The sequence below is a fragment of the Budorcas taxicolor genome, chromosome 11, assembly GCF_023091745.1.
Source record: "Budorcas taxicolor isolate Tak-1 chromosome 11, Takin1.1, whole genome shotgun sequence".
Taxonomy (NCBI): domain Eukaryota; kingdom Metazoa; phylum Chordata; class Mammalia; order Artiodactyla; family Bovidae; genus Budorcas; species Budorcas taxicolor.
Genome location: NC_068920.1, coordinates 164,406,404 through 164,426,544, shown reverse-complemented (window position 1 = coordinate 164,426,544; position 20,141 = coordinate 164,406,404). Strand labels below are relative to the sequence as shown.

At 56.9% G+C, this 20,141-nt stretch overlaps 1 protein-coding gene across 2 annotated transcripts in view; it reads right to left on the bottom strand.

The window, feature by feature from the left end:
• The window catches only part of COL5A1 (collagen type V alpha 1 chain), a 142,077-nt gene that overhangs the window by 108,313 nt on the left and 13,623 nt on the right, over positions 1-20,141 (bottom strand). For both annotated transcript variants that reach the window (XM_052648745.1, XM_052648746.1), the window contains exon 2: positions 213-380. In XM_052648745.1, the coding sequence (XP_052504705.1) occupies positions 213-380 (168 nt within the window). The remainder of the gene's footprint in view (positions 1-212; positions 381-20,141) is intronic.

The following is a 20,141-nucleotide window of genomic DNA, read 5'->3' as shown; positions in this document are numbered from 1 at the left end:
TTGGGTGTGGACGGTGACCGCAGCAAGACGTGTGCTTTCACTATCCTGACATCAAATCGGGCTCCTTCCTGGAAAACCAAGCACACTTCTCCCTCCATCAGGCGTTCCTCCCCGCCTCCCCGCCACTCCGGCTGCGAGCTCCCGGGTCTGCTGCCTGGCTGGGGGCGAGAAGCGGAGCCACACCCCCGCTAGGCATACACGCCGTCTCTTACCAGGGTACAGCTGCTTGGTGGGCGCGCTGAGCTGGGCATCTTTCGTGACTCTGTAGGCGACATCCGGGCCTTTGGAAGATCGCCGCGCTGCACAGAAGCCTGTGGTCTTGGTTATTCCATCAGGCAGGTTGTGAAAATCTAGAACCTTCAGGAGATCTGCTGGCTGAGCTGAAAGGACAAAGGCGAGGTGACGAGTCAGCCACGGGCAGGAAGGGAGCACCCGGGCGTGCAGATGAGCTGGAAACCAACCCTCAGCCCCTCCTTCCGCCCGCTCCAGGACCACCTCTGACCCTCAGAAGAGGCTGAGGGATCAGCTCAGAAATCAGGTGCTCTCGGGGGCAGGACACCCCACTTTGTGAAAATGCACATGGCCAGCTCCCACCCTGGTCCCTGGAGGCAGCCACCCCCTGGTGTGAACCCTCTCTTACTCGGCGGCACTCACGTTGCTCTTTTTCCCCCCAGGTACCGCACCAGCCCCGGGCTCCCAGACCCCTCTTCTCACTAGCGTCACAAGAAACCCACCCCAAACAGAAGCTGAAAGGCGGCGTTAGCTCCCACGGCTGAGGCAAGCGGCTTTACCCAGGGTGGTCTTACGAAATGGGAGTGATGGACGGCCCGTGACGTCCCTTACGCAACTGCCGACTGCGGGCCCCGCCCCCAGGTGCCGCCGAGGACAGCGGGCAGGCTCCTGGCACATCTCATGCCCCATCTTTACCCGACTGAAATGCAGTTTTCCCATAACCTTTTGCACAAATAGTCAGTCTCCATTTGCTCCCAGAAGACCCACGCCTACAGGGCGAGACAGCACCCAAATAAGAGCAACGGAGGGCGGGCCCCTGCACCCCTTCCGTAAAGTTCGCGACCTCCCTGCCCAGCTGCACAGGAGGGAGCGGCCCCTAGGACGGTGGAGATGCTCCTGGTGAGCTCGACCGTCCCCCGCAGATGCAAAGGATGGCTCCGCGCCTGCGCACTGTAACCCACCTCACAAAGACCCCAGACCTCCAGGTGGCGAGGGCCACAGGCTTGGGATCCACACGGCCCCTGCCCTACACAAGGCCTTGAATGGACAGTGCAGCTCGTGTTACTACGGACAAGAGGCCCTGGGAGTCCAGGCGGAGGAAGTGAACTCAAGTTCAGAGTCAGCGCGACAGGTCACGGAGTGTGCGGCCGGGGCGCCGCCCTGGGCTTCTGGGGAACCTGGTGTCCAGCAGCCGCCTGTCCGCGTGGGTGTGGGCGGGGCTGCCACGCCCCCTCCTCCGGGACACCTGGGTCTCCCTGGCCAATCAGAGCGCAGCACCACCCTGTCCTGGGTGTGACTGGGCCAGGCCGAGGAGTCTATACTGGGGCCTCTTCCTCTCCGCTCTGCGGGCTTCACACTTGGGTGATGAGCCTGCAGCCCCAGGTGGCCTTCCCCTGGGCTTGGGAGGAGGGCCTGCCTACGGATGTGGACAGATTTCTGCTGTGCAGTTCGGGCTCCTAGATCAAGCTGTACCTGAAGAAGACTTGTCTACACAAACATTACGTGTGTGCCAGTCTGGGTTGGACGCTGACACTTGCTGCTAAAAGGCCACACTCACTTCTGGGTGCAACAGCGGGGCTGACACAAACATGCCCCTGAGGTCTCTGGGCCTCCCCACCTCACTGGTTCTCCTCCCCAGAGGGTCCTTACATGCCTGAGACTTGCTCAAGATGCAAGTTTCTCCTTTTTAACCAGGGTGGAAGCTGTGGAGGGGAGAAAGGACCATCAAGGCTGGTTTCTCCCCCACCGAGTTCTGAGCCATCCTGCAGCTAGCTGCTACGTGTGGAGCCCAGCACAGCCATCGGGGACGGCGGCGGGGGCTCCAGGCAGCCTCGCTGCTAATCCGGGCAAGTCCCTAACAAGAGAACCGCCCAGACAGAGCCTACAAGGGGAGCAGGAGCCGGGCAGGGCATTCAGGGCAGGTGTGGTGGACAATGCCCAGAGGCAGGTGCAGACGACGCCCTGCAGACCACACCCTGTGAGGGACTGGAGGTTGGGGGAGGTGGCAGGCTGGGGAGGCTCCCATCACTAAGTACACCACCCCAACCCGTCCACCGTGCCCTGCAAGGCACCATGCTACCGCAATTCCACAGATCTGACGGACCCTGTCCCCGCAATGTCATTTCTACAGCTCGGCTTTGCCACAGACCTCTGTCCCTTTAATCAGGGGACCAGAAAATGGGGAGATGAGATTCTCCACCCCTGCAGAGGGATGGACATGGTAGGGACCCAAGACACCCTGGTCCAGGCGGGCGTCCGCCGTGAAGAGAGTGTGCCTACCCTGGTGTCTACCCCACAAGTAGGGTCGGCCCCCCACGGGGCTCCCCAGCATCTGTCCACTTGACCCCAGATGCAGAGCCAGGCTGGCCAGGCGTGGGTGCCTGGCACAGCCCCGGCCTGGCCTCGGCCCGTGGGAAGACACGGCCGTGCCAGTCGCTGGCTCACCTGCCCCGAGATGCAGCTGAGCCCTGGCTCATCTCTGAGTCTCAGCTCCAAGGTCGGCCGCGGCCAGGAGGCATCGCAGACCCAGGCTGGTGCCGGGACTCACCCCGAGGGCCACGATGATGGTCTTCCCAGATGCACGGGCGCTCGAGTCCGCCTCTTTCACAGCCGGCGGGGAAAACGGTTTTCCAGAGGCCTTCCGGTCCGTGTTTGCGGACCTCCGTTGCGACATGCTGAAAAAGCCGCCCCTCCGGCTTGTGCCAGGGCTCAGCAAGCATTTTCTCACTGTCTCAAAGGTGTGGCGAGGCGCTAGAGACTCCAGTAGGACCGTCCCCCCGCACTCTTCTCCCCACTGAGGCCAAAGCCCCCTCTCTACCCAGCAGCCTCAGCATCCTTAGCAGGGCGAGAGTTCTGCTGGGAGGCGGTGCCACCTCTGGGGACAGATGGGCGTGGGCTCAAGTCCAGCATCACCCACTGGGGAGATGATCTCGGGGCCACTGCCTCTCTCGAGGCCAATGAGGAAAGCGAGAGCAGCAAGGAGCCCAGCCCAGTTCCAGGGACCTGGGCGCTCCACACCAAGAGCCCTCCTCCCGGCTCCCACCTCCGAGCAGAGAACGTCCCGGGGGCCAGTATCACCAGGCGTCCGAAGGGTCAGAAAAGACAGAAAAGGAACTGGCTGTGCGGCCTGACCAGGGACCCCTCCGTGCCCAAGAACCAGGAGTGATGCCCACGGGGCGGCTCCACGACTCTGGGGAGGCAGAGCCAGGTGGCTTCCTCGTCACCCCGGCCGTGGTCGCTCACGCGGGTGCTTCTGATGTGCTCCTGCTCCGTGGGGCCTGGGGGCTAAAAACTACATTTCCCAGACCCCTCTGGGGGAAGGGCTCAGGATGCAGATTCCGTTCCACACTCAGAGGGGAGCTGGAATGTGAGAGCCCTCCTCTCTGCAGAGCCTGGGTCTGCGTGCTAGGACCTGGGGCCCGGTCGTGGGGACTGCTGACACTGGCAGCAGTGACTTCCTGACGGCTGGGCTCCACTCACTCCGGTGGCGTGCCCGCGACCAGGGGCCTGGGGACGCCCCCACCCCTGTTCCGCTAGCAGCTGTGCAAGCCCCCGATTCTTGCACTCAGCCTCTCTCCTCTACAACAGCCCGCCCGCTTCCTGCTTGTGCACTGAGCCTGCCTAAGACCGCACGCACACAGCCAGGCGCTCCGGCCCCAGAGCTGTCCAGGAATAGAAGCGGGAGACGTCAGTTTTAAGGCAGAAACGAGGAACCTGAGAAAGAATTTGGAAACAGAGTTGAGTTCCACTTGCCCTAGGCCAGAAAGGCAGCATGCTGCTGCTGCTGCTAAGTCACTTCAGTCGTGTCTGACTCTGTGCAACCCCATAGATGGCAGCCTACCAGGCTCCCTCATCCCTGGGATTCTCCAGGCAAGAACACTGGAGTGGGTTGCCATTTCCTTCTCCAATGCGTGAAAGTGAAGTTGCTCAGTTGTGTCCAACCCTCAGCAACCCCATGGACTGCAGCCCACCAGGCTCCTCCGTCCAGGGGATTTTCCAGGCAAGAGGACTGGAGTGGGGTGCCATTGCCTTTGTAACAGCCGTGAAAAGCAGCGGCACAAAGGAGGAGCTCAAATACAGACATGCAGCTGCACACACCACACATCAGCTACATGCGTGTGTGTATGTGCGTGCACAGGATGAACGGACGGACGGACGGATGGACAGACGGATGGTTGGGTGGGTGGACAGATGGATGGATGGGTGGGTGGATAGATGGATGGATGGATGGATGGACGGATGGATGGATGAGTGAGTAGATAGATGGATGGACAGATGGTTGGATGGATAGACAGACGGATGGATGGATGAACAAGCAATATGTGTGTGAATGGCAGAAATCGGAGGTAGATGTCCTGGAGACAAATTTTGCAACCGGCCCGCTAAGGAGTCAAACATTTCAGCAATGGCAATGTCTCCACCAATGGAGACACGAAGATGACCTCTCTGCTTCCCCCAAAAGGCACTTCCACAATCAACCCTAAAAGTCAGCTGCCTGCCAATGCAGGAGGTGTAAGAGCCCCAGGTTTGATCCCTGGTCAGGAAGATCCCCTGGAGAAGGAAATGGCAGCCCACCCCAGTATTCTTGTCCAGAGAATCCCATGGACAGAGGAGCCTGGTGGGCTACAGCCCATGGGGTCACAAGAGTTGGACATGACTGAAGCGACTGAGCATAGCATAGGAGCAGGCTTCCCTGTCCTTCACTATCACCCGGAGCTCGCTCAAACTCATGTGCATCGAGTCGGTGATGCCATCCAACCATCTCATCCTCTGTCATCCCCTTCTTCTCCCGCCTTCAATCTTTCCCAGCATCAGGGTCTTTTCCACTGAGTCAGCTCTTCACATCAGGTGGCCAAAGTATTGGAGCCTCAGCTTCAGCATCAGTCCTTCCAATGAATATTCAGGGTTGATTTCCTTTAGGATGGACCTGGTTGGATCTCCTTGCAGTCCAAGGGACTCTCAAGAGTCTTCTCCAACACCACAGTTCAAAAGCATCCATTCATTGGTGCTCAGCTTTCTTTATGGTCCAGCTCTCACATCCCTAAGTGTAAAGACATCTAATTCCTTGAGTAAGGTCTGCTTCCTGGGCCACAGGCCTCAGGTGGGCAGGGCCCAGCCTGGCAGGTCCCAGTGGGGCCCTGGCGCCCGGCTGACTCTCACAGGAACTGCCGCTGAAGGGAGCACCTGCTCTGAGTCTGCAGGGCTCCCAGCAGGTCACCCAGGAGACACACCTGCCCTTCCCGCCATCCCTGCTACCTCCCAGCTTCCACTTCCAGAAGCAAAAAAAACCACAGCTCTCCCGGCCGGGGAGGGGGTGAGTGGCACGCAGGGCCCCCTCATCCTGGGCCGAGTGCCCCCCAGCCCTCCCCACGAGGCCCCAGCACAGAGCACGCAGACCCATCGGGGAGGTCAGCACAGCAGGCTGGTAAACAAGCAGGCCGCTTCAGAGGCTCCGACCGAAATACTTACTCAATGACCCAACCCTGGGAACAAAGCAGAGGGCAGGGCCAGGGCCAGGGCTGGCAGGACGCTGGCAGCCTTCGCCTCCCAAACTGTCTCCAGCAACTGCTCACCCGGGACATCACAGGGCAGAGGCCTGGGCCCGGCGCGGGGAACCTGGGCAAGGCCATGGGCTCTGGACCTCCCACACCTCCCTTCCCGCTCATCCCTGGGTCGGCAGCCTACAACCTCCCATGGCTCGGCCTGGCACCAGGCCCACCTTCACCCCAGCCAGGCAGCAGCATCTCCGGGAGTGGCAGGTCGCTGCCCTGCTCAGACCTGGGCCCACCTGGCCACCTCTCAGGCTCAGCAGAGACGACAGGGCGGACTGGAAGCAGGAAGGGCTGGACGCGAGCCCTGCACTGGGGTCTCCGGGGGAGTGGACACAAGGGGCCCGCCGGGCGGGGGTCCCCTGCGCCCAGCCCACCCCCGCCTGCCTCGCACCATCTCTGATCACCTGTCAGTCTCTGTCACTTCATGGGGATAAGGAAAGGCCACCGATGAGCCCAGCTCAGCCTGCGGGGCTTGGCGGCGGTTGTGCTTGTCACCTGCCTCCGGTCCATTTTCCTATTTCTGAAGAAGGGCTGAGGACCCACCAGCAGGAATTCCAAGGGATTTTCACCGAAGGAGACTGCACCACTGCCTGTCACCATCCGTGCAGACCCAACTCAGCCATCCCTGCATCCCTGGGGTGACACAGGGCTCCAGGATTTAGAGCATCGTGGACGTGACCCTGACGGCCCTGGGCAACGTGGCTTCCACCCGGAAATGGTGACAGGGAAGGGACAGTCCGTGGGGAGGCCACACTGGGCGATGGCCGCAGGAGTCTGGGCAAGGCTGGTGGAGACATTCGTTCACCTGCACCCAGCTTGGGAAGCCCAGCTGGATCCCAAGCACCCCCAGTGCCACACAGCCTGGGCTTCTCCACCCACAGCCTCCACCCCCTCAGTCACCCAGATGGCTCACCGAGGAGGCGCCTGCCTCTGCAGATGAAGACTTGAGCTGGCCACAAAATGCCCTCGTCCCCAGACACCACGAGGAGGAGACAGGGCAGGGTGCTCCCTGAGACACCTCCAGAGAAACCTCTGACAAGCTCACTCTCCTTCCAGGCAGTGACTAGCAAAGAGCCCAGAGCAGAGCCCAGGAGATCAAGGTCACTCCAGGGCAGACAGGACCTGCTCATTCTAGAGGTCCAGGACCTCAGGGAGAACGCTGGTGGAGAGAAGATCCTCAAACTCTGAACCGAGGGGCTGGGGAGAAGCTCAAAACCCCAGGCTAACAGAAGGATGACAGGTCAGAGGATGCCTCGCCTCTTATTTTCTACATTAAAATAGTGGCCTGAGCATCAGTGGAGAAAGATTCCAGAGACACAGCCCTCTCCTCTTCACTATGTCTGTTCAAGGTACCACGTTGTAAATCCTCCCTGAAGGATGGATATATGGGACAGGGATGAAGTGAACGGAAGAGCACAGAGATGGAGGGATGGATGGATGATGGGTGGGTGGGTGGATGGATGGAAGGATAGGTGGATGGGTGGGTGGATGGAAGGATGGATGGGTGGATGGGTGGATGGAAGGATGAATGGGTGGATAGATGGAAGGATGGATGGGTGGATGGATGGAAGGATGATGGATGGGTGGGTGGGTGGGTGGGTGGGTGGAAGGATAGGCGGATGGGTGGGGGGGGTGGGTGGATGGAAGAAGGGATAGAAGGACAGATGGCTGAGGGAAAGATGACAAAAAGGATGGATGGAGCAAGACTGTGAATGTTGAAGGGATAAACGGATGAATGAGTGAGTGAATGAGGAAGGCAGGCCAGCATCTTAAAGAGTCAGTTGATACACCTCTTGAAGGTTTCAGACACTAATTCTTCACTTGCCCCTTCCCTGCCCTGGTGGCCTCACTCTCCCTCTGGGCCAGAGTCCCGTGTGATGAGTGTCTTAGTCCCTGCAAACTCCTCCTCAAGCAGAGGCAAGCTGCACTCTGGCTCAGGGTCCTTGAGAAGGGCCTCCCTGGGGCTCACATGTGGAGTCTGCGCAGTGTTTCAGGTCCTCCAGGGAGTCAGATGGACCTCAGAGGACTTGCAGTCCAGTCCCCACCATCAAGAAGGGCCTGGCATAGCGTGCCCGAGCTAGGACTGGAAAGCAATCCGCTCCGTGCCGTCTCCCAGCCTGCAGCTCTCCCCTCTTGGCCGAAAAGTCAAGAGCTCTGAGAAGCTTCTGACAGAGCGCTGGGAGCTTTTACGGTGAAATGTCAGCTGGAACAGACACCGCTCTGCCTATAGACACAGCGTTGCCAGGGACTGGCCACAGTGGGGAGGCGACGCCCACCCTGTGCACACGTTCAGAGATGGGACCCTCTGCACCCATGGCCTCACCCAGGCCTGGCACCCAGGGAGCCGTGCTAAGGAGGGAGGTGGGCAGTGCACGGGTGAGTTACAGGCCCGCCCCAGCTGTGGACCACACTCGCGGACGGCGTCCTGCGGGGGAGCAGCAGGACCCATCCCTGAGGCCGGCCTGGCCTGCCACGCGGGCTTCCTTCACCCAGCAACGCTCGAGGAGGCCTGCTGCACGTCGGCCAGGGGAAGGCCCAGGCCTTCTCGACTCTCCGTGCCACCAGTGCAGAGGCTGGGCCGGGCCCTGGCGCATGGACCTGCACGTCTGTTGCTGGCGGGTCCCTGGGAAGAGCCTGGACTTCCTGGCCTTGTCACTGGAGTCCTCAGGGCCCAGGACTAGAGACTGACGCCCACAACGGGACCAGTGCCAGCACAGCCCGCCCAGCAGCGGCTCCATCACCCAGGCCTCCCACCTCTCCTGGGAAGCTGTGAGCATCACCCAGCATTAGCAGCACTGAAAACGCTGGATTTCCAAGTTGCTTCCTTCCCTTCAGTTACGATGCCAAGTCAAGGTGGTGCCCCCTGGAGATCCCTTCTCTTAATGAAGCCCCAGGAGAACAGGAGACCCACTGCACACCAGGGCGGGCCTGTGCCCCCTGTGCACCGCCCCAGCTCTCCCCACAGCCTGCGTTGGATGGCAGGAGGTGGTCCTGTGGGGCCCCACTGTGAGGTCCCTGAGAAGGGGCAGCGGTAGCCTTCATCACCAAACCAGTCCATCCTAAAGGAAATTGGTCCCAAATATTCATTGGAGGGACTGATGCTGAAGCTGAAACTCCAGTACTCTGGCCACCTGATGCAAAGAGCTGACTCATTTGAAAAGACCCTGATGCTGGGAAAGATTGAAGGCAGGAGGAGAAGGGGATGACAGAGGATGAGTTGGTTGGATGGCATCACCGACTTGATGGACATGAGTTTGGGTAAACTCCGGGAGTTGGTGATGGACAGGGAGGCCTGGCGTGCTGCAGTCACGGGGTGGCAAAGAGTCGGACACGACTGAGCGACTGAAATGAACTGAGCCTTCGTCACAGGGGAGGAGAGAGTTCAGCCCAGGGCAGACATTCAGGACAGTGAATGAAGGACAACCAGTCAACCAGCCACTGAACGAAACCAGCCAACGTGCAAAGAGAACGTGCCTTCTGGGGATTCGAAGTAAACCCCAGTGGGAGAGAGACCTTTTTGGGAGAAGGCGTTCCAATTAGGATGTGCACAAGCATGGACCTGGCATCCCTGCTTTGGGGGTAAATCCTGCACAAAGGCCCGTATGCATGCAAGGACATCCACGGCAGGGTCGCTTGTAAGAGACCTGGAAACAAGACGAATGCCCATCAGTCAGGAGCTGGTTGAATAAACACCGCTCATCTGTGCAGCGCCCTGCAGAGGGTGCGGGAGGGGCAATCTGGACGGTCAGACACAGAAAGACGGCTGAGGCAGGGCATGAAGAGAAGAGATGTCTGTCTAGCCCGAAAGCACGCCAGGTAAACGAACCCCCAAAACGCCCAGAACAACACCAGTCAAACGGTCAAGGGGGTACATCTGGGAGGAGGGTGAGGACTGGTAGAAGGGCAGATGGGAGGCTCGTCTCACCTCTGTGTACCTCTCCTCCCAAAAAATGTTGTTAAGTGTGTGAAAGTGAAAGTGAAGTCGCTCAGTCGTGTCCGACTCTTTGCGACCCCATGGATCCTCTGTCCATGGGATTTTCCAGGCAATAGTACTGGAGTTGATTGCCATTTCCTTCTCCAGTGGATCTTCCCAACCCAGGTCTCCCGCACTGTAGACAGACGCTTTACCGTCTGAGCCGCCAGGGAAGTCCTATGCAAAGAGTTTTATGCTTTAGAAATGTTCTTGGTTTATCAAAGTGAAAAGATAATTATCACACATAGTGAAAATGTTTGTGAGAGCTGCCAGCTATTTGGATACCACTTAGAAAGTATCTTCATCTGATTCAGTATCACTCTTGGGTTTGTAAGTCTTTCCAGTTCTTCTCCATCCCCACTGGAGGGCTCCCAAAGAGTGCCACTTAGATCTCAAATCCTTTCTTTCCCAGGTACGTATTCCACACCTTGAGGATTGCTGGCATTGTAAATAAGTATTGAGAAGAACTGATGGGGCTTCTAAGAAAAACTCCAGGGAGGGCCTGAAGTTAAAGACCAAGACAGACACCGTTGTGATGACGACAGTGGTGACCTGTGCCATCAAGACGTGGAACAAGTTATCCAGGAGCTTCAGAACATATCCACCTGAAAGGCACAGCATTTTATTAACAATAGCAACAACAGGACAGACATAAGCTTTAGGTATGGCAGCAGATTCTTTAGCACAAGCGTCCATGAAGGGGTGGTATCCATGCCCCCTTCTTTTAATCAAGGTGAGCTCCATGAATACAGGACCCAAAGAACGTGGTGAAAGTGACCCGTGCTGGCGTACAGATCCAGGCTTAATAAACTGGAAGTCTCTCCGTCCTGTGTCTGGCATCCTCTTCTTTAGAACCAGACACCACGCTGTGAGGAAGCCCAAGCAGCTTCTCGCAAGGTCCCATGGGAAAAGAAGCCCACACCCCTGGCCCACAGCCCCAGCCAAGCTCCCAGCCAACAACCAGGACCAACTTGCCAGCCGTGCAGGAAAATCACCTTAGAAACGGGCCCTCCAGCCGCAGCCGAGACATCAACCTGATGTCACGGGAGCGGACAAACCCTCCCTGCCAGGCCACGCCCGGGTGCAGACCCACAAGCAAATTAAGATTGCAAAGCGAAAGACTGCTTTCATCTGTAGACATGAGGTGTGGGGTGGCTGTTATGTAGGAATAGGTAACCACACAACAGCGAGCAATAGAGAGGGGGAGAGGCTAACAGACACGTAAGTGAGATGCACGCGTGGCCGGGGAGGGGAGAGGGGCACGGGCCACTTTCTGCGGTGCTGGAAATGTCCTGTACCCTCCTGAGGAGGCCACTACAGGACCGAACGTTCGTCAAAACTTGCACCTTTCTTCTCCCCGCTGATCTCCAGCAACCACCGTTTTCCTTCCTGTTCCTGCAGTTTTGCCTTCTCTCGAACGGCATGTGAACAGGGTCGCGTCCTGCACCGTCCTCTGCGTCTGCCTCTTTGGCGTGACACGGCGCCTTTGCATCCACACAGCTTCATGTACTCATTTCTCTCACTGCTCAGCGGTATTCCGCTGGATGGCTGTGGCCCGATGCGTCCATCCATCTACCAGTGGGTGGACACTTGGGTTATTAGCAGTTTGGGATGATACCTGGCGTATGAACCTTCACATACGTGTCTTTGCACAGACGTGTGTTTTCATCTCTCTTGGGTAAACAACTAGGAGTGGAATTGCTGGGTCCTCTGGCAAGTGTAGGACTTACTTTATCAAAGCCTTCCAAACTGTTTCCCAAAGTGGCTGCCCCAGTTTTTGTTCCCACCAATAATGGATGAAAGTTTCTAAAACCACATAGCATGAGTCCTCCCTTATTCTTTTCCAAGATTGTCTTCCATATAAATTGCAGAATCATTTTGTCCACATCCGCTTTAAAAAGGCCAGCTGGGGTTTTAATCGGCATTGCACTAACTCCAAATCAATTACAGGGGAAAATGGTGTCTTAACAGTACGTGTTTTGTCCATGAGAATGGTATATCTATCCAATTCCTCTTTTCCTGTACAACATCTCTAAGTGATGATTTATAATTTTCTTGTATTTCATCAGATACATCTCGAAATATTTCATATTTCTGATGCTGCTGTAAAGAATGTTTACGATTCTATTTCTAACTGTTCATTTCTACCATCTAGACACAGGACTGATTTTGGTGTGTGGATTTTGATTCCTGTGCCTATACCAAACTTACTTATTAGTTCGAGAGGCTTTTGTGTAAATTCCTTAGTTTTACTTTTTCTTTCCACTTTCTTTGCCTTTCATTTCCTTTTCTTTCCTTACTGTGCTGGCTAGGATTGCCATAGAATATCGAATAGGTGTGGTGAGAGAAGGCATCCTTGCTTTTTTTCCCTGATCTTGAGGGAGAAAGTATTCGATAGTGGGTTTTACACAGATATCCCTCATCAGACTGAAGTTCCCTTTTACTCCCCATTCACAGATATTTACTCATCGTATTTTTCACTTAAAACTATTACAAAGGAGTACGTAACCCCAGTTTTATAAAAGCAGGCTGGGAAAAATACTGGAAAATAAATACATCAGAATGTTCAGTGACTAATTTATTTGGCTGCACTTAACAGAAACCATCACAGAATCAGCATCACCAGCACCATGGCTTAAACAAGTGCAGGGCCACGATGGATTTTTATGTTAAAACTTCTATGATGGATGCGTATTGCTTTTATAACAAATTCATGGCATAACAAATGCCAATTCGTGTCCAGCAGGAAATGGCATTATATAATTAAATAACTTTCCTCTCCACACCTACCTAAAAACACAAGATATTCACAGATCTTTCGGTCTCTGCCTTGATAGTGGGCAACATTTAGCTGACCTTTATAAGAGAAGACTGCAATTGCACGTCTCTGGAAGGTCTACACCTCCTGAGTCTGACATTTGAGGTGGGTCACCCCCACCCCAGGAGTCCGCACAGGGCCCCGCTCAACCCTGCCCTTTTGTACTGACATGTGGACACAGGCAAGTGTGTCTGCTGGCTCCTTCGTTTCTCTAACACTGGCATCAGCTGGGATTTACCCTGAAATTCTCATTAGAGAAGACAGCTTTAGAAACACAAGATGGTTTTAACACCCATTAAATGTCACACAGCAAACAAGGTCACAGATGAAGTTAAAGGAATATTTCCTGTTCCAAATTAAAGCCACTGTCTGAACCATCAGCGCCTTCACACAGTCCCAAATGCAGCTGCTTTCAGAGCCCAGGCCTCGGAATCATCCTGGTGTCTAGGTGGTTCTACGCATTTGGCATTGAAATGACTTCACTCAATTACGTGATTCAAGGGAAAGAACAATGTGCTGGGTCGCTCTGGCCTTCGCAGCGGGGTGCCACAGTGCTTCCCCTCGGACCAGCAGGCGTCCTTCAACCACTGGGGCCAGGAAAACCCGCACCCCACTCTAAACAGGACCCCGAACCAGCCACGTGGACACAAAGTGAACACAGGATTTTACGTGGACTCCATCAGCACCCGGGCAGAAGTCCCTATGGGTGGCAAGCCCAGAACTGACTGCCAGTCATCACCCCGAAGTCCACATCACCCGTTCTGGCTGAGTTTTCCGAGTGCCATACCCAGTAGGGTGATGACGTCAAGCTTCAGGGTCCCCTCTCCCCGGGGTGGACAGCTGCGGGCCCTCCCAGGGTCACGGCCTCTAGTTCAGAAAGCTCTGGCCACCCTCCAGAAGCAGGTGGAGGCCGACAGTGTGCAGGGCCATTTCTACCGGAGCCCTGGGCAAGAGCGGGCCACTGCCCTTTCACCCACACGCCTGCCCCGCTCCAGCCCAGGGCAGCCCGCTCTCATACCCACCTCTATAGCACCCCCAGACGTGAGCCTCTCCCAGCCCTGTCCCCTGGTCCTCCAGTGTAGACGCCGAGCACGTTCGGCCCATGTGACCTCCCTGGCAGGAGAAGGTCCTACCAAGATGGACCCTGATATCAGCGTCCACCCAACCGGCCACGGCAAGCACTCGGCCAACGTGCAGCTGGCCCAGGAAACGGAGGGGAGCGGAGCAGAGGCAACCAGCATCCACTGGCTGTCTTCAGCTCTAGAAGGTGCCCTAGTTCTTCTGACCACACGAGAGGAAATGTCTAAAGCTAGGGACACACGTGCATTATAACTGTTATTCTGTTATTAGTGATCCAACTTCAGCCAGTGACCCCGTGGGGTAGGAAGAGCCACTCGATTCTCCAGATGAGGAACTGCAGTGTCCTGAAGGCCCAGGTGAGCTGGGACGAATCAAAGGCCCAGCAATGGTCACCCCAGGTCTGAAGCATTAAGTGGCAGCTCCCTGCTGCCTCCCAAGAGCAGGAAGGTGGGGAGTGCCTGGCTTTGGGCAGAGTGGGCAACCCCAGTTCTCACACATGGGGTGCACCTCGGTTCAGCACCACTGCCCAGGGCACAGTAGCTGGGGCAGGAAAGGCCCACCGTCAGCTGGAGTGCGATTCTGCAGCAAAAGGGCTTTACAACGCTTCAGGGCTTGGCCACCGTGAGTCACTGTCTAGGAATCCACCCTAAGGAAATAGAGGCAGAGAGGATTCACCAAAAGATGTTCATCCAAGTGTTATTTATAACACAGACGACTGGAAATAAGTCAAACCCAACATGAGAGGAGCAGTTAAGCAAGGTCCACGCAAGCCTCTGATGGAGGTCCAGCAGCCGTGAAGATACTTACAAAGAGTCTGTAGTGCAGGACACAGGAAGCGTCCACAAGGAAGGCACACAGCAGTTTCTACACACGCTCAGCCAGGAAGAGGGGAAATGCGAGGAAGGTCTGTGTCCCCACCAGAACCCACAGGGTGAAATCCTGCCACGCAAAGACGATGGCTGCGGAGAGCTCTCACCCCAGCACCGCGTGAGGCTGCAGTGAGACCACAGCGGCTGGGAACCGGAAGAGGGCCCTCCCCCACCCGGCCACGCCTTGATCTTGGACTCCCCATCCTCTAGAAAGATGAGAAACAAATCTCTTCTCTCTGTAAGCCACCCAGGCTGTGGTGTTTTATTCTAGCAGCCCAAAGACAGAAGGAAAGAAAAAGGAATTTTTCTATTTTCGTATTTCCCAAATTTGTTCTGACAAGTGCGCTTTATTTTTACAGTCAACAAAAGTTAACAACGGTCCTTGGAGAATTAGTAGAATCTCTGAATCAATAACTAAATATCCTGAAATGTGGACTCTCCACTTCCCAGCTCACAAGATGGGGTTCATCTTATACATGTTACTGCCAACTGGCAGGCTTCCATGCCCCACCTCTGCCAAGAGCCCCAGTGGGCCTCCCCATCACCAGCTACTCCAGAGTCACAGGCTCCCCTTCTCTCTTAAAAGCCTAAAAAGCGGCCAGCATCTCCCTGTTACCCTGCCTCCTGCTGCTGCAACTCTATTCATCCCGTCTCTCAGTCAGCCCAGGCCAACAAACTCTAGGAAGATTTCAGTGTGCCAGGTACTTCGTAGGCACTGCAGAAGCTGAAGCGAATCAGCCATTCCTGGCTCTCAAGGAGGCCTGGGTAGAAGGTGGGAGCCTGGGGTGGTCATACACACCCTGATGCAAACAGGAAAAACAGCTTGGTGGAGGGGGAAGCCCGTATCTGTGATGGAAGAATGGGTGAACTGGTGGGTGGGTAAGCAGATTATGAGCTGGGTCAGTGGGTGGGCTTAAAGACTAGATCGCAGATGGGTGGGTGAGTGGAGGTGTGGATGGATGCTTGGTTGGATGGTTGGATGGATGGATGGATGGATGGACAGATGGGAAGCGACGGACGGATGGATGGATGGATGGACAGAGGGAAGGGACGGACGGATGGATGGATGGATGGATGGACAGAGGGAAGGGATGGAAGGGTAGATGACTAATGGAGAGAGGACAGAAAGGAAGAATGGGTGAAACGTGACTTTGTAAACGGTTAAAAGGATCAATGGAGAATGAGTGAGTGAACAAAGGAAGGAAGGTCATCGTCTTAAAGACCCAGTTGATTAACTTCTCAGAGATTTTCGATACCATCCCTTTACTTGACAGTCTGCCCACCTCGGTAGCCTCACTCTCCCTTCTGGGCCAGAGGTGAAGTCCAATGTGATATGTGTATTTTACTGGATGGATGGGTGGATGATGGATGGTGGATAAAGACCCTCATGAGTTTAAACTGAAGTTTGGTACCCAGAGTCTCCTCTCTGATAAAGCCCCAGCCTCCGCCACCATCTCACTCACAACACGCTCTAGCCAAGCTAAACCCTGCATTCGGAGCCCGAGGCCACACAGTGTCCAGGTCTCTGCACATTTAGCTCCCTGCATTTGGAATCCTGTTCACCTGCCCTCCACACCTGGTGACTCCCCTTCACCATGCAGACCTCAGCTCAGGCACTGCTGCCTCTGGGAAGGACTTCCCCAGCCTCCCTGTTGGATGGGTGGTTCTTCTCACTGCCCACTCTTGCAGAATGAGACTGAACTAAGTGAGGTGACCCTCTGGTTATTTTGGCCCATAAAATGGTAATTTCACACAATTCAGCCAAGCAGACTCATCTCCACTCTAAGGCTGTAGAATCCCGCCAGGACGTGGGAGTTGAGGGCAGGGAGCCTGTCCAGCCTTTAGTTTCCAGCATGGGGGTCATGATCAACCCAATTCACCTGGCACACCCATAACTCCGTCAGATGAACAGGTGGACAAAGGGGTCTCAGCTCCTCCCCCCTCCCCAGCCCCCAGCTCTGCTCCAACAGGACAGAGCAGCAGTCTGGTAGGAATAACAGTGACTGAAGCTGGGAAAGTCCTCATCCCAGTAGGGACCTCAGGGAAAGAAGTCTCCATTGTCCCGTGACCCCACAAAGCCCCCTCCCTGACTGTCCACACCTGAGGTCCTCCAGGTGTGGGACCCTCGAGTCTCTCCTCTGAGCTGGCTTTCTGGGCAGCAAGGCGCCTCTCAGCCAGCGAGGGAGACTGGAAGGACCCTGTGACTCAGAACCGTGGAAAGGAACGAGGCTCATGACGGCAGGTGAGGGAGCACGGGGCCATGATGCGGGGTCACGAGTGGTCACGGAGCCAGGATGGTGCTCATGGGGTCGGAGGTCACGGGGCACGCCCACTGTGTGCTACCCAGCCACTCAGCACAGAAGCTGCCCCACAGAACAGCGGTCACGCCCACGGCTCTCCCGTGCTTGCCCACGGGCGTTGAATGACACGTGATCAGTGTAGTCAGTTCCCTTCTGCACTGGTCTACAGGTCTTGTTTCTTTTCTTCTTTTTTTCTGGACCATCGGCTTTTATAGTTGACAGAGTCATTCCAGCCGAAAGCGTGTGCCCGCCAGCAAGAAGGCACGCAGCTCCCAGGACAGCCAGCCCAGCCTGCCATCCCGAGTCTCTATTCCCTACACACCTGCCCACCTTCCAACCAGCCCACCTGTCTGAGCAACACATTCAGCCAATGCAAACGATGCCAGAGAGAACTGCACGTCTGTGCACCCAGCTGTCCCTTCCAGAGAAAACCACGGGTCCCCCCGTTTGTGCCTCCTTCCTTGTCGTCTACGAATACGGGAGTGTGGCTTTCTGTGGGTTCTCACTAGAAACAGATTCATTCTAAGAGGAGCTTTCTTTCCTTCCCGAATGCTGGAGACTGAACCATTTCAGGAAGTACAAAGACACAGAGACCCCACTCCTGCGGCTGCTCAGGGACCCTCCCCGGGAGCCGCTCAGTGGCTTACTGGTGGCTCCAGCGGCTCTCCCGACAGGCGTCTGGTTGTCCCAGCCCTCGCCTGCAGACAGCACGCAGGCAACAGACGTGTCTGCACGCACGTCTGCCTGCATCCACAGGAGACCTTCCGAGAAGCAGAGCCGCCAGGTCCGGCAGCACAGGCGTTTAGGGTTTCAACAGATCCTGCAAAGGGCTTCCCACGTGGCCCCAGTGGTAAGGAGCCCACCTGCATAATGAGGCGTGGTTCGATCCCCGGGTCGGGGAGACCCCCGGGAGGAGGGCATGGCAGCCCACGCCCATATTCTTGCCTGGACCATGGACAGAGGAGCCTGGTGGGCTACAGTCCACGGGGCCGCAAGGAGTCGGGCACGACTGAAGCGACTTAGCACAAATATCGCAAAAGCCTTTCCTAGAAGGACGGCCCGTGGGCACCCGCTCCCTCACCGGAGCCAGCAGCACCTGCTCTCAGCCAGCGCTCTTCATCCGCCTGGCCGGGTGAGAAGCTGGGCCCCCCCGGCCTTCACCTGCATCCCCTTCCTGTGAGGAAGGTCAGACACCTTCCCACAGGCTCAAGAGCTACCGGTATTTTCTTTTCAAGAAGTAATCATATCTTTTGTCCATTATTACTGTTAATTTTTGGTTTGGTTTGGTTCCTGGTCCTTTCTATTGACGTGTAGGAGTTCTTTGACTGTTAGAGTATCAATCCTTTTTCTCTGATATGCATATTTTCATGTTGTTTCCTCACAGTGATGGGTTGTTTGGGGGGGTGGGGTGGGGAGTTGACCAGAGAGAAAAAGTTGGCTTTTTATGGAGTCAACTTATAACTTCTAGGATTTATGTCCTGCTGAGAGAGGCCTTCTCATCCGAGATCACGAGCCTCAGAATCCCGTATCTTCTTCTCGTAGCTTTACGCTTTCACTTTTCGAGGTCACATCAGTGGGCCATCTGGAATGCATTCTGGTGTGAGACGGAGTCAGGTTCAAGTTCTTCTTCCCAGAGGCTTGCTCCTTATCCCAGCCCAGTCCAATGACTAAGCCTTCCTTTCCCAGCCAACATGAAATGTTACCTTTATCAAAGTCTCAATTTCCGCGGCTGCCAGGCCTTAAAAACGGCAGAGCAATGGCTACACACCCCCTTCTTGTCCCACACAGAGGGGAGTCCTGCTGCTCACCCAGACCCCCGGGACCCCCTCTCCCCCAGGTGGGTCCCAGAGGGGAGGGGTGAGCGCCCACGGAGGGAAGAGCTAGGGAAAACCCGAGTCAACGTCAGAGATCTGGGGCAAGACCCGACGTCCAACACGGGAGACTCTTCGGGGAAATCAGGGCCATCACGTATGTAAACGGCATGCCCTCCTGATCAAGCGAAATGAAAAAGCCCGAACCAGCTGCGCTGGGCGCGGCCTTCCTCTTAAGGCGCGGGTGTGGCGGGAGACAAGGCCCGGGGCCGGGACTGCCTGTGCCCCAGAATTTCCAGATCAGCACAGTGAGCTGCCTCCTTCAGTTCCTTTCCCTTTGTGCTCAGACTCAGTGGGGTTCCAGTCTGGGGGTTATGGGGGATTTTTACTTTCTTCTTTATATTTTTTCTTATTTTCCAAATTGCCTATAATGAACATGTACCATCTTTAACTGGAAAATGGTGTATGCAAGTAAAACTAAAGAGGGAAGAGAAGCGGGGACAACCCTCAGGGAGGGGGACCCAGCCGGGCAGTCGGGGGCCCCGGCTCCCCCCAGGCCGTCCCCGCAGGCTCTTCCTGCCCTCTGACCTGCAGGGTCCCGCACTCCAAGGGCGCAGCTCATTCTCCCTCGAGGTGTCACAGCGAGCCGGGCAGCACCAGGGAAGGGACCCTTGTGGACGGGGAAGCCAGGTCCCGACTCCAGGACCCTCCAAGGCCTCGGGGCCAGCTTGTGTTAGGTCAGCCCCCCGGCCCACCCCGCACCGCCCCCCAGGGCCAGGTGAGCCCTTCCCACGGGGCTGCCCCCGACGGCCCCAGCACAGAAGCGGCAGACAGTCGGTGCTCCGTAGGTGGGGAACCGCGTTTAGGAAGGCGGTCTCTTCACCCACCCCCGGCGAAGCCCTGCATGCCGCCCGCAGCACCGTGAAGACATCGGGCAGGTGCCATTCAGAAGCTGCGCTTCTAGAGCGTTTCCCGCCTCACGCCTCAGGGAGGCCCACGGCCACACGGTCCTGAGGCGTACGTCCCCTCGGGCAGCAGCAGACGGGATTAACACCGCGGGGCTCCGGGCCCCGGCCCAGCGAGCGCGCCCCGCCAGCCGTCTCCCGCGCACCCAGGCTGGCAGCCCTCAGCCCGCTCCCCGCAAGGCCGGGGACAGGACGCGGGCCCAGGGCCGCAAGGGCTCAGCCGGGAGACCTGAGCCCCGGAAGCCCCCGGCCAGGCTTGCCCGCCCCTCGCGCCTGGGGAGCGGGGGCAGCCAGCGTCGCCCGGACCTGCCCGCCTGGCCCGGGCGAGGTGACAGCACCCGCCGCCGCTGCCCCGGCGCCGTCAGAGCGGAAGAGCCCGCGCCGCACCGTGAGAGCCGCGAGTCGTCCGAGAGCAACGCGCGGCGCAAGCCCCGACGGCAGGGCGCGCGGCGCACGGCAGGGCCTTCCGCGCGGGCAGCGGTTCACGCGCGCTTCCACTGCCGCAGGCACCACAGCAGACGACGCTGCAGTGAGTCAGTAGA